General features: G+C 37.2%; 1 protein-coding gene across 4 annotated transcripts in view; it reads left to right on the top strand.

The window, feature by feature from the left end:
* The window catches only part of LOC121922110 (transient receptor potential cation channel subfamily M member 3), a 459,242-nt gene that overhangs the window by 421,430 nt on the left and 24,030 nt on the right, over nucleotides 1-13,782 (top strand). For all 4 annotated transcript variants that reach the window (XM_042451065.1, XM_042451064.1, XM_042451067.1 and 1 more), the window contains 4 exons: nucleotides 4,219-4,362; nucleotides 5,240-5,368; nucleotides 8,572-8,823; nucleotides 10,522-10,696. In XM_042451065.1, coding sequence (XP_042306999.1) covers nucleotides 4,219-4,362; nucleotides 5,240-5,368; nucleotides 8,572-8,823; nucleotides 10,522-10,696 — 700 coding nt within the window. The remainder of the gene's footprint in view (nucleotides 1-4,218; nucleotides 4,363-5,239; nucleotides 5,369-8,571; nucleotides 8,824-10,521; nucleotides 10,697-13,782) is intronic.

Here is a 13,782-nt window from a genome sequence, read left to right as displayed (position 1 = left end):
TTAACATCAATGAGAAGTCTGTTTGAGACTGTGCCAAGCTAATTTAGATGCTAATTTAAAATGAATATATAGGATGCAAAAGAGAGAATCAAACCACTTATAATCCTCCCTATAAAAAAAAATCCCCAGGTTCACCTCTGGCTAAGACTTTGTAACTACTTATATTATCACTGCTATTGATTGATCTCCCTGTGTCCATATCCAATTTTGAAACAAGTTTTTTTTAAAGTAGTTTTGCTTTATTACATTTTGTTTAAAATGAAGCTGTTTCCTACAGGCCCTCAGCAAGAGCTGTCCCCATGACCTTGCCAGTGTGCAAGGAGAAGGGTCTGCCTACAAGAACAAAAAATCAGGGAAGCAGAAGACTCTAGGCACAAGATCAACCTACAGGAACCCTATACAGGCAAGACATTGGACACTGGGTGGAAAAGGAGGAAAATATCTTAAGCCAGCATAAGACTGACAGGTTGCTTTCCTCTGAAACAAGCTTGTTCTGCTCTAAGTGTAGTTATTTATTGCTGGCCTCTGGTCAGTAAATGAAGTGCTTATTTAGATCCAATAAGCACAGCTTGTTTCATGGGTTGACAGTTCAGTGAATTGTAAATGCCCCCTGTAAGTCTCCAGCACCCTTCCTTGTTTTCTGAATACCATGTTTCCCCTCCCACAAAACTCCTGGTTTGACAATGTAGAAGCCCAGGCTGCTGTGATGCTTAGTCTTGTGTATAGAGAAATAACATGGCTTTCTATGTCGCCTCTTCTCCACCCTCTGACAGTGTCCTTTGTCTTCTGCCTGTGGTCTTTTCCCTCTACCTAACGTTAAGCTTTTTAACAAAAACTGCTTATATCTCTGAGGATCCTGGATATGATCAAGCTTTATGCAGTTGACAGAGAAGAGCCTCAGGGAACCTTCAGTTACAGGAAAGATAGTACTGGTACTGTCTGATGTTGTGAATTTACTGCTTCCCAGCCTACAAAGGTGTAAATGTTGTTCCAGTGCTAACAATGAACAAAACGTTGACATACTTGAGAAGAAAGGGGGAAACAGACAGGAAGAAGGGAGGAAGTGGGCCGAAACGTTTGCTAGGCAACCATGGAGGCTGAGAGACAGGCTGTAAAAGAAGCAGAAAAAAAATAAGTTGACAAGAATGAACGTCAGGATGTAACAAATAGACAGGATTTGTACAGTATGCATTCAAGTGTTGCTCTTGCCATGTTACATGTAGGCTTACATACGCTGACAAGAATTATTCCCAACTTCTGCCAACCTAGCAGTTTGAAAGCATATAAAAGTGCAAGTAGATAAATAGGTACCAGCTCGGTTGGAAGGTAACAGCATTCCACATAGTCATGCTGGCCACATGACCATGGGATCGTCTTTGGCTCCCTCGGCTTAGATGAGCACAGCCTCCGACAGTTGGACACGACTAGACAATCTTGTCAAGGAAAAACCTAAACTTTTACCTTTACCTTTTAACCAAGCAAAATTTTACAAAGCCCTTCCAGAAAGAAAACAGGTCTTTCCAAAACTTGTTATTGATGGGTGTGTTACCTGTTCTTGCCGGAATCACCCAAACTGAGGGTGAATCATAATTAAGCTGTAAATTAAAGCATCAAAAAGAACCTACACAAGCATGAACCCTCAGATCCTTTAACATTCTTTCTGCCTTCTCCCAATGTTGTGGGGAGGGGAGGTTGGAAACTGCCATCTTTCCTGCTGTATTAGGAATATTGGAAATGTTCAGAAATTACCACCATGAAAGGGACATTCCTGATCTTTAGCTGAAGCTGCTCACCTAAACCTCAAGAATTTTGAAATAATTCTTCCTTTGCGAATGTGGTTAGAGGTTTGAGTTTAGTAGCCCATAATCATTTCAGAGCAATTATAGGAGGATAAACTGTAATCGGAATGGAAGCAGAAATAAATAAAGCAAGTTCAACCTGAGTTTGGCTTTTTTATCAGAATTTTCATTCATTTTTTTTAAAAAAAAACAAACCACACATAATCAGAATTAAGTCATAACAATTACATTATTTCCAATGTTATATTTTGCTCTTTTCCCCTACTAGTAAAACATACACTGTTTCCAAATGAAAAAACAACTTACCACTTCTTTTTAAAAATTACAAGATACAATCCTTTCTTTTTCACCTAAAATATACTTGCTATCTTCTATTCCAACTCTTTTAAAAATCAAAAATTAAATGTGGAATATCTTCCTACCAATATCTGCAATACAATACTTACAATTGTCTTTAAGTACTGAGTCAAATTCTGATCATACCTAACTTGTTGAAAGGTCAGGGTTTTTTTTTTTCATTTCCCTTGGGTATGTACATTTATAAATCTGCACATGAGTTGAATCTGTCTTTAAATAATGCTATCTCTTTAATGTGTCTTTCTTAAAACCTGGAAGTACGCAAACACTTGAACTAAAGCCTTTTTCAAATGACTTGAAGCTATTTGTTCTTTAAATATTGTATAAATAACCATTTTCTTAGAGCTTCAACAGGTACTTTTAAAAAGTTATACATTTCCATTGCTAATTTTATTATTTGTTTTCTTGCTTGTTAATTCTCCAATTTTCCATTTGTTTACTGGAGGCAGATTTAAGATTGATAGAAGAATGGCATAAAACTTTTTTAAAAATTCTGTCAAAGTGCCTCTAAATTAAAATAATTTTTGAACTAATTAAAAACTGTTACTCATTACATCAACAAAACAACTCTTATTTTATTTGAAACCTTAATTTTGACATGTAGCACCCTCAGGACATGCGACATGGTTTCTTCAACCTATTTTGCCAGATAAGGTTGAAGAAATTTTTGTAAAACTCAGAAAAGGATCTTAATCATATGAAATCATAATATAACCCCTCATTCAAAAATCAGTTTTTTCCTCCCCTTGCAAAACAGCTAAGCAACATTTCTTCATATCATAGGTCTAGGGTTTGATTTTTAACTCTGTTGTAATTGATGTATTTTATTGTTGTAACCCGCCCAGATTCTTCATGATTGGGCGGGCTATAAATAAATATTTATTATTATTATTATTATTATTATTATAAAGCAAAATAAATTTGGATTTATAAAAAAAATCTAGTGTAAATCTGGTCAGACGTTTTGAAATGTCATCCATCACAGCAGGACAAATACATCAATACCAAGCAATCAACCAAGAGATTTAATGTGTTGGGCTGGAATTTTCTCTTAACTTTAAGAATTGTAAATGAAAACAGGAGACAATGTTATTATTATTTTATATAAAGTCTATGTAATGTACAAGGCTCTTATCACAACTCATAGTCCTATATTCATTTACCTAGGGTTAAGTCAATGGGATATTAACACAGTAGGACATTACTGGATAGACATCCCTATGATTTCATTGTCCATTGCCAAAATGAATTCCATCATGTCTAGCCCAAGTTGTATTAGTAAGATACTGAATATTTCAAAATAGTAGCAACAAAATTTCTGTGTTGTGAAATTCATTCTAACAGCAAGAGTGGGCAAACTATCAGGGGCTGGGAGGCCACATTATCCCCCATGGGTGCCTGTGATCACCATTTCCATCCTGGAGAACAGATGGAATATTCTTACATTCCTCCTCCCAGGCCATTTTATGTCCTAGGAGAGGTCTTTATTTTATTTTTTTAAGGAAGTGAGTTAGAAGTCAATTTTAATCACCTAGTATTACCGAGAGGTGAAAAAAGTGGCAGAATTACCCTACACAAAACTTGAGGAGCATGATAAATTTATTTATGGGGGGATGGGGTGCAGAAGGGGATTCAAAAATAGTACTGTGGGCCACATTTTCCCAAACCACCTTATAAAAATCATATAATACTTTTTAATCCTTTCATAATACTTTTTCAAAAATGCAAATAAGAGAAACTTTTTTGTGTTCTTGTTCAGCAACTGAAAGCTAGAAGTGGGCCAGGAATTGCATTTGTATTGAGAGTCCCTATTGAAGTGGTAGTGATAAAATATTTGAAATACAATCAGTATTATGAATGGCAATTTAACATTTACAAGTGTTGGTGTTTCCTTGATGCTTTATTGGACATAGGTTACTGTATTATATTAGACCGAAAAGTCAATGTTTATAACTTTGTTCAATGTTGTTCCATCCAATGATCCTGTGAAGTTAGATTTGGCAGCAGGAAGTTGAAATACTATAGCTGATTCTGTTTGCCTCTTTGTTCTTTCCCATGCTAGGCAATGTTGGGACGTAGCAATGGAGAGTCATCATCACGAAAGAAGGAGGAGGAAGAAGTTCAGAGCAGACACAGATGGATCCCCTTTGGACGCAAGATCTATGAATTCTACAATGCCCCAATAGTTAAATTTTGGTTCTATACTGTAAGAAGTGACTATCATTTTGTCATCTGTCCCCTATGACACAAATTTGTGAATGCCCCTTTTATCAGTATGTTTGCATTGCATAGACCAGCAGTTCCCAACCTGTGCTCCGAGGAGCCCTTAGGGCTCTGCATGTACTTTCCAGGTGATCCACAGCAGTTCCAGGGAAATGAAAGGAATACAAATTGAATTGAATTAAAGAATAAGAAACAAAAAGTAACACTGCTACTAAACACCATTAACTTGTAAGACATAGGGTAGGCCTCTTAGGGACTCCGCCATAGAATATGATTTTAAAAAGGACTCCATGAAGGTTGGGAATGTCTGGCATAGGCAATACTATAAAACTATACATAGTGTGTGGGAAGATAAGTACTTGAGTCTATTTTTATGTCATGAAATCATAACCAGAAGTCAATGAGACATTTTAAATAAATATTCTTGCAGACTTAATGGGAGCAAATACACAAGTGGTTTTCACTGCCACCCCAATGCAGACAATTGGAATAGTCCAATTAATGGTCTTTGTATTCCCAAATATTTGTATACACAAATTTTTAAACAGTAAGCTGGATTTGTGTAGATCTAATTGGTGACATCTAAATGCACTTTGATGGAGCATGAGCTGATATGTTTCAAAACCTCACAAAACTGGGCACTTTCTCACTTCATCTCGTAGACAGGAAATTGTCCACATCATTGAAATAAACGTGGAAAGATAGGCTGATAATTTGTGAAGTGCTTTGTAAACGTTACATACATGAATAATTGCTAGATTAGAATGTTTTTTTTAAAAAATATATATATAAACAGAAAATTGTGACTGGATTAAGTAGTATGTGCATCCTGAACATTAATACTTTTTTTAAAAAAACAGATGGCATATGTTGGATACCTGATGTTGTTCAATTATATTGTGTTGGTGAAGATGGAACGCTGGCCTTCCACGCAGGAATGGATAGTTATCTCATATATTTTTACAATGGGAATAGAGAAGATGCGAGAGGTAATATTGTCTTGAATGATCTGCAAGGAGAATTGCTTTAGTAGCACTGTTTGCCACTTAAGTTCAGTATGTTGTTGAAAATATTATGTACAACAGCTTGAATTCTGGGTCCCCTTCCTCTGCTGTCACCACAACAAAAATGGGGAATTTTTGTTCCCTTTTTTTCCTTAGGCACCTTACACCCCCCCAGAAAATGTGGGGGCAGGCTTGCAGGACCCTCTGAAAAAGGCATGCTACAGTGTAAACACACCTTACTCTTGGGGAATCTAGGAAGGCTTTCCTTCTTAGGGCCATCATACTTTGAAGCAATCTTTATGGCAAAAAAAGCAAGAAAAGAAGGGCAGGATGGGTAAAAATTGCTTCCTTCTTTTGTTTATAAGAACCTCTGCCAGAATAAAAGCTTTTCTGATTGTGAAAAGGAAATTTATGATTCAAGCCAATGTCTTTTTCTTCTTTTTTTATACAAAAAACTCTCAAAGCTTTTAAGGATGCATTTTCACTTTTTCCATATTGCTGTGTAAACATTTATACTTATTCCACTGGGCAAATGATAGCTTTGGAGGCCAAATTTAATCAGGAATGTAACAGCAAATAGGTTCAGATGAAAGAGAGAGACCACATTCCAGATGGATAGTCTCAGTCAAGAAAGCCATGGCTCTGAGTTTGCAAGTCCTGAGCAGGGCTGTTGATGACAGGGTGACTTGGAGGTCTTTCATTCATAGGGTCATCATAAGTCTAAATTGGCTTCACAGCAGTTAACATCAATGGCATATACAGTTATGTGTGAGACCCCTGAAGAACTAGAGGAACTTACATATGTTAAGGATATAAATCAGGGACAGACAACTGCTGAGGATCAGAGGATTGCATTTTGCTACTGGTGGGCCATGCCACCCCTGGATTTTTTCATTCAGTTTTGTTTTTAAATTTTATGCACACACACACACACTTGTTTTAGGCCCAGATGAGGCCTTTTTTAAAAAAACAACGAAGTAGATCAGAACTTAGTGTTTTTTGAGGGGAAAAAATCTATGTAGTTCTGTTTGGAGGAAATGTGAGGGATCTGGAGGCCTGAAAAACAATTTGGGGTGTTTTGCAAGCCATGGGCTGCCCTTTCCCATCCCTGATGTAAATGCATCCTTAGATCTTCCACCTGTAGAAGATATCGGATTGACAATAAAAATTTAGTCTTACGGCATTAATCAAAAAATAAATACTCTTTCCAAAAGTGCACACTGTATTTTATTTGTAACTGCCCAAATCATTCTGTAATCATGCTTAATCAAAACGACATGAAGATAGCAATAAACACTGAAGAAAATATATTTCCTACAGCCACAAGAGGGCTCTTTAGTATCAATAAAGACCTCTATGAATTTAAGAGAATTGAGCTCATTTTTTGAGTGTGATATAAATGCTACTTTTTTACCAAACAACATTTGTTTAATTTATTATTTTCTTTTTCATGTTTTATTGTATGCCACAGGAAAAATAATTTCAAATTGTCAGTACCTACCTAAAAATATTCACAGACAATAAATCCAAAATCCATAGTGTAGTCGTTATGCATTTATGGAATCAAAATGAAGACATGTATTATAGATCCAGCAAAAAGGATATTGCAGTACAAGGCTTACAAACAATATGATGTAAATGAAAAATATTGCTGTTGTTGTGTGCCTTCAAGACATTTTTGAATAAGGTGACCCTATGGCGACCTATCACAGGGTTTTCTGGAGCTGAGAGTGTGTGATTCACACATGTTCATCCAGTGAGTTTCCATGACTGAGTGGAGATTCCAACCTTGATCTCCAGGGTTGTAGTCCAGTGCTCAAACCACTGCACCATGCTGGATCTCGAGTGATGGATACCCACCATTTTTTAAAAAAAGCAAGACAGTTATTTGTACTGATTATTATAACATTGTTTTAAATGTACAATTAATAAAATTGCAGCCTTCTTCCTGGTGTGTTCTGCAGGCCAAAATTATGTATAATTAATAGAATATATTTCCCCGCTTTAGAATGCAGTCTTTGGAAGCTGCATTATTGTTTTAATTAGATGCTTTTAATTGTTTTTTACTTTTTATTGTAAAGTTTTTTTTAAAAAAAATTGTGTGTTTGTGTGAGCTGCCTTGGGTCCCTTTTTTGGAAGAAAGGTGGCATAAAAATGAAATAAATAAATAAACTACACAGAACGTTCTTGCCACTGTGAACATGGTCATGCCACATTATGGCTCATCCTTCTCATACCGACATCCAAACCTCTGGGCTCTGGCCATAGGGCAGATCTGGGCAGAATAAGTTTGCAAGGAGTGTCCTGTGAGACTTTATTTCTGAGAGACACATTTCGTGACAGATAATGTCTCAGAGATTGTCAATGATCATTGTGATTGTGTAACAGTTGTCATAGGTTTACAAGGAATAAGATAAGAAACTTTCTTGTCAACCACTGAGTCAGTTCACATAGCCCAGTACTGTAGACACTGACTGGCAGCAGGGTTTCAGGGTTTATTTTCTAGCCCTGTCTAGATATGTGAAGAATTGAACAAGGACCTTCTGCTTCCAAAGCCTGTGCTCTTACTACTGTGCTGTTGCTACTCCCATTGTCATGGTTGGTTCAGGGATCTCATGACCTCAATAGTAGGGGTGGAGGAGTTGCAAGTGACCAGCTGATTCTTCTATCATCCAGAAGCTTGCAGCCATGTACAGGTTATTGATGCCATTCTGAACTGCATGCCTTGGCCCTTCCTGTTCTGTCACACTCTATAGGATATAGGTTGCAAAGCTAGGTAAGGGCAAGACTCACAAGTCTAGTGTTGCCAGAGTGAAAAGTGGGTCAGCTCCTGTACCTTTAATGGTTGTGTAGAAGAGGGAATTTCAGAAGGGGCTGCTTGTCATTCAGTCAGGTTAACAAGCAACACCCATTGAATATATTCTCTTCTATACAACCATTAAAGGTGCAAGAGCTGTCCAAGTTTTCACTCTGGCAACTTTACACATGTTTTGCCTTGAGGTGTCACAGAAGTCTGTGTACAACTATATACTTCTGATTCTCAGTCCATATGCTTAATTGCTGGATTGTGCCTAATCTGAAAGGAGTTTACCAGTTTGGCTTTTTATCTGTATTGCATATGCTTTCCTCCACCTATGATTAATATGTTTTTCTCCATCTATGGTGAATCCTTCTTTCATGTTCCCTAGATATTAATGTCAGAACCTGGGAAGCTGCTGCAGAAATTCAAAGTATGGCTTCAGGAGTACTGGAATGTTACCGATCTCATTGCTATTCTCCTGTTTTCTGTGGGTATGATACTTCGACTCCAGGATCTGCCACTCAGGAGTGATGGTCGTGTTATATACTGTGTCAACATCATTTACTGGTATATCCGATTACTAGACATCTTCGGGGTGAACAAATATTTGGGGCCATATGTAATGATGATTGGGAAAATGGTAAGAAAGAGTTTCCCATCTTTCCTTTCTGTATTGCATGTTATAACTGAAACAATGTTCTATTCTGTCGAATAGAAAGTGATACTTGTTTCTTGCAACCTCTGGCTGTAATACTAAGCCTGGCTCCAGGCAACTCAAAATCCTTGCACTTATCCATCAGCACACATGACTTTTCTCTGGCCTCCTCTGTGGCATGTGTCTTCAATTTCTTATAGTAGAACTTTATGTTTTGCCTCCAGCATCTTCACAGAAATGTTTTTGATAGCAATGTTTTGGCTTGGCACTTTTGTTTTGTTTTGTTGTTGTTATTTATTTAGGCTGAGGTTCTTGATGAGATCAAGAATAATACTTATTAAAGCAAAGGATAAAAATAAACAATAAATTTGAATTGCTATATAAAATACTATAGGCAAAAACTGTTTGTTACACTGTAGAATGAACCCAGATAACTCTTGAGTTTCATAATCACCTTGAAACATTGTGAATGAGATGGGAATAATCACATTCTGTTTTGAGTTTAGGACTGGAAGAAAGTGGCTGTCAAGGACAGAGTGCTAGCCCTAAGCAGAACAGAGAAAGTTTGGCAAAATCAACTCTGCTCATTCATGTGTAGTCATCAAACTATTAGCGTATATCAGATTGAGCCATCTCTTTCAGCCTGAATTTATGAGATGAGATGGGATAAGATGTAAAATCAATCTGCCTTCTCCTACAAGACCAACAGTTATTTGGTGGCTTAGATGACAGTCTAGTAACATGATGTATAATATCCCCTGTTTATCCATGAATACTTGAATCTTTCATTCACATTTGCTACTACATGTCTTCATGCATGTACTCTTCCATATCTTCATCCATGAACATATATGATGTTTATATGTATAGAAGGAACATATGTCAGTAGGATTTTTAGCCTAGATTCAGGAACCAAGATGCCCAAGCAAAGCATAACAATAGACCTAAAATGGGTTTTCTAAAGTGGGTGATCAGCAATAAAACCAGAGCCCAAGGTTAGAATATTGCTCATAGGATACAGTTCATTATGAACAATGTATTATACATTATGTTCAGATAGAGAAATACTGTGGAAATGTTTAGAGATGGAAAGAAAGAGAGATAGTATGGGTTATCATGTAAGATGCTTAGATGGAGAAGGGAGAAGAAGATACTACTCCAAATAAAGAAATAAGAAGGATACTTATTTAAGGTGTCCAAGTGAAATACACATTTCTAAATTAACCATAAGAGACATGCAGTGTTTTAACAGCTGAAGTCTGGCAGGATCAAGGAAAGTTCATCACAAGTACAGCTGGCCTTCCATATCAGCGGGGGTTTGGTTCTGGACACACCCATCCCCACAGATAACAAAAAACACAGGATTTCAAGTCCCATTACCATCAATGGACTCTGACTTGCACACAGCTACATCAGTGCAGCTGCATGCACATGCTGCCATTGACAGTAATGGGGCAGAGCTATCCATGGATGCCCCAATCCGTGGATGGCTAGCCCACCAATATAGAAAACTGTCTGTATCCAAAATGCAGTTGGAGAGAGGTGGCTGTAAGGAGCCAGGATAAGCTGAGAAGAATGTGTTTGAATAACGTGGTTCTTATGCTTTACATCTTCACTGATCTCGCAGGACGGAGTAGACATATTTCTTTTTTTCTGTCTCTCTCTTCTCTTCTTTTCTTTCAGATGATAGACATGATGTATTTTGTCATTATTATGTTGGTTGTTCTGATGAGCTTTGGTGTTGCAAGGCAGGCAATACTCTTCCCCAATGAAGAACCTTCATGGAAACTAGCAAAAAATATTTTTTACATGCCGTATTGGATGATCTATGGGGAAGTGTTTGCAGACCAGATAGACCGTAAGCACGTTTATGATTCTCATACTCCAAAGTCAGGTATCAAACTTTGATCCGGTGATGTCTTACAAGATCATTTTTGACACTCTCAATAAATGGCTCAGGATAGAGGCTCAAACATCACAGGAAAGTATAATGTTGGGGGGGGGGGTCTGTTAATTCTTGCCATTTAGACTGTTAATTTTAACAGGTAATATCAAAAACATTTCCTAATGAAAAGAATCATACCCTCACCAAGCTATTTTTTCTTTGAAGTACATATTAAAACTGGCACCTTTATTATTTCAGTTGTCCAGATTATCTAAGGTATCCACATTGTGTTCAATGGCACATCAAAGATATAAGGTATATCTACACATTAAATATGTATTTGGTTTTCTTTCTCCTGTCAGTTTAATTGTCATAATGATCTCCTCAAAGAATTTTGGGAATTATTGTTTTTGTGAGGGCTCTTAGAATTCTGTTGGGGATCCCAAGCACTCCTCACAGAACTGTACTTTCCTGGAACGAGAGAGTGGCTGTTAAACTAATTTAACCCTCTAGTGTAGATTATACCAATGCTTCATTTTTTCCCCCATCTATTAGTTTGATTTTGGAACATATACATCAAAGCCAGTTTTCTAGTAAGCATTCAGTTCTGAAACTGACTACAGTGCCATAGTTGTTGTGAATAACATTATTGGTTTTCTGCTGGCACATATGGTTTGTTGCTATGGTTTGTTCAACATTGGTGAAATAAAAATAATTCAAATATCATGATCCATTTCATTTAACTATTAATGTATGAAAAATAGGTCACATTATAGATTGTTCACTGTTCATTTCTGCTACAGTATAGTGGCCAAAAGACTGCACTATAACTCAGAAAGTCACTAGTTCACATCTCATGTCTGCCATCAATGCACTGGGGGCTCTAGGTACTCCCTCTCCCAACCTCAGTTACCCAATCTGTAAGGTAGTGGATGTTATACTGATATTATAGAGCCCTTGCAAGGATTGCAATTAGGTGATACATGCTAAGTACTTTGAACACCTAAGAATATTATGGAAATGTCAAATTATATTCTTGTGCTCCAAATCTAACTCCTGTTTCCATATACAGTGGTACCCCGGGTTACGAAATTAATTCGTTCCGCGGTTAATTTCGTAACCCGAAATACCTTCGTAAGCCGAATTCCCATAGGCGCTAATGGAAAAATAGCTCTCTGCTGCCCTCCGGTGGCGGAAAATAGCGCCGCGGTTTTTTCGTAACCCGAAGAAACCTTCGTAAGCCGAAGCAATAAATCCCTATGGGATTTTTTCGTATCCCGAAAAATTCGTAACCCGGCGCATTCGTATCCCGGGGTACCACTGTATGTTGTCCTAAGAATTTATTTGCCTGGCCATCTGCAAACATTAGTATTCTATTTTATGAATCCTCTTGGTGCTACCCAGTATAACAACCCATAGCAGATCAGTACTACTGTGAAATCATGCAGTTGTAGGAATGCAACAGTGAGAGCAGGAATGCCATCCTTAATACAGAGGGGAAGGCGGGAGGATTTTTGTTAACTCACCATTTCCACTTGAATGTACATAAGTGGCATTTAAAAGTGAGAAGTTGCTCCAGTGGTTGTTAGAAAGAAACCATTCCATCTGTGCTCTTAGATGCATTGTGACATCCCAGGTACATCCTTAAGGAATGTCTGTTCTTCAGTGATACAGATCATCCTCATACAGAATTCAAGAAGATGGAATGTAAAAAGAAACAGTTTGGTTTTCCCAGATGTTCACATCTAGATTATCATAAATTCATTTACACTAGTATTCACTTTAACCTTCTGTTTAAATATTCCCTCATGAAAGGAAATGTTCTAGAAGCTTGTATGGATGCTTGTACAAAAGCGTATAGTACTATCCCCAGAAAAGACACTTCTTGCAGATTTTCTGTTTTCAACAATAGCAGGGCATTCAAGCCAAACTAAAACTGGCATTCATTGAGTTTTTTTTCCTAAGTTTAGCTTTCTGCTTCGTTCCATCTTTCTTTTTCTCCTATATTTCAAAATCCTTTAGAGGACATAGGAAGACCATAGCTATGATAATGGAAGGAAGTGTGGGGACAAAGGAAAGTCACAGAGGTTAGGATTTCCTTTCTTATATGTCTGTTCCTCTACAAGTGGCCATTTATTGATGTTGTACTAAGAATCTGCCATAGTGCAACTCATTCCATGGCAATGGGGCAGTGGATTGGTTTTACTTATCTGATGTGCTGATTGTAGTTTAGAACCATGCAAGTGAAGAGAAAGGGTTAAAAATTATTGTGGCTGCTGTTGCCTTTTACCATAGTGTCAGATGCTGTTGCCCTACACCGAGAAATCTATTTTAAGAAAGAATTACCACTTCGATTATTGTTACTGGTCATTGTTACTGATAACTGAACTTCGCATGAATCTGCAAAAGTAATTACTGCATTATCAGGTACACTGTATGAAATTGTGAAGTTGCAAAAGAATTTGTGCCATCCTTCCCTTGGAGGATTTGCTGATAGTTTGTAGGGAATTAAAAGGTCCCTATGCTGTTTTAAACATCACCATTTCAGACCCAGAAAGCAGTTTGCCAGCTCATGTGTTACGCAAATTCTTGGAAGGGCCTATTAACTCACCATGATTTTTGGCTAATTGCTTGCCAGAACAACCAGGGAATTCATGTTTGTGTTACACACAGAGCAGTTGTCTGACTACTGTTCACAGCATGATTTTGTATGCCCAAAGGTTGGTGAAAGTCTGAGCTCAAATAGATGAAGTTGTTTAAGAAAATCACTCTAATGCTACTGTTATACTGGGACTTAAAATCTAGCATTTTCTTCCAATATATTGAATTATCAAACTATATATGTATTCTCAAATATGACATAAAAGTGTCTCAAAATATTAAGCAGTATCATAGGCCAACCCCAAAAACACAAACAAATAGATTTGTTAAACTGAACACTGTATGTATTAATTTCGGCACTATTTATTTTTGACACAATTTCAAAGTGTACAACCCTCTATCTCTACACTGGCCTAAGCTAAATCAGCCACAATTTATTGTTCAGAGTATTCTAGAGT

The sequence above is a fragment of the Sceloporus undulatus genome, chromosome 2 (genome assembly GCF_019175285.1).
Source record: "Sceloporus undulatus isolate JIND9_A2432 ecotype Alabama chromosome 2, SceUnd_v1.1, whole genome shotgun sequence".
Classification (NCBI taxonomy): Eukaryota; Metazoa; Chordata; class Lepidosauria; order Squamata; family Phrynosomatidae; genus Sceloporus; species Sceloporus undulatus.
Note: the sequence above shows the minus strand (reverse complement) of the source record. Positions and strands in the feature narration are given on the sequence as shown.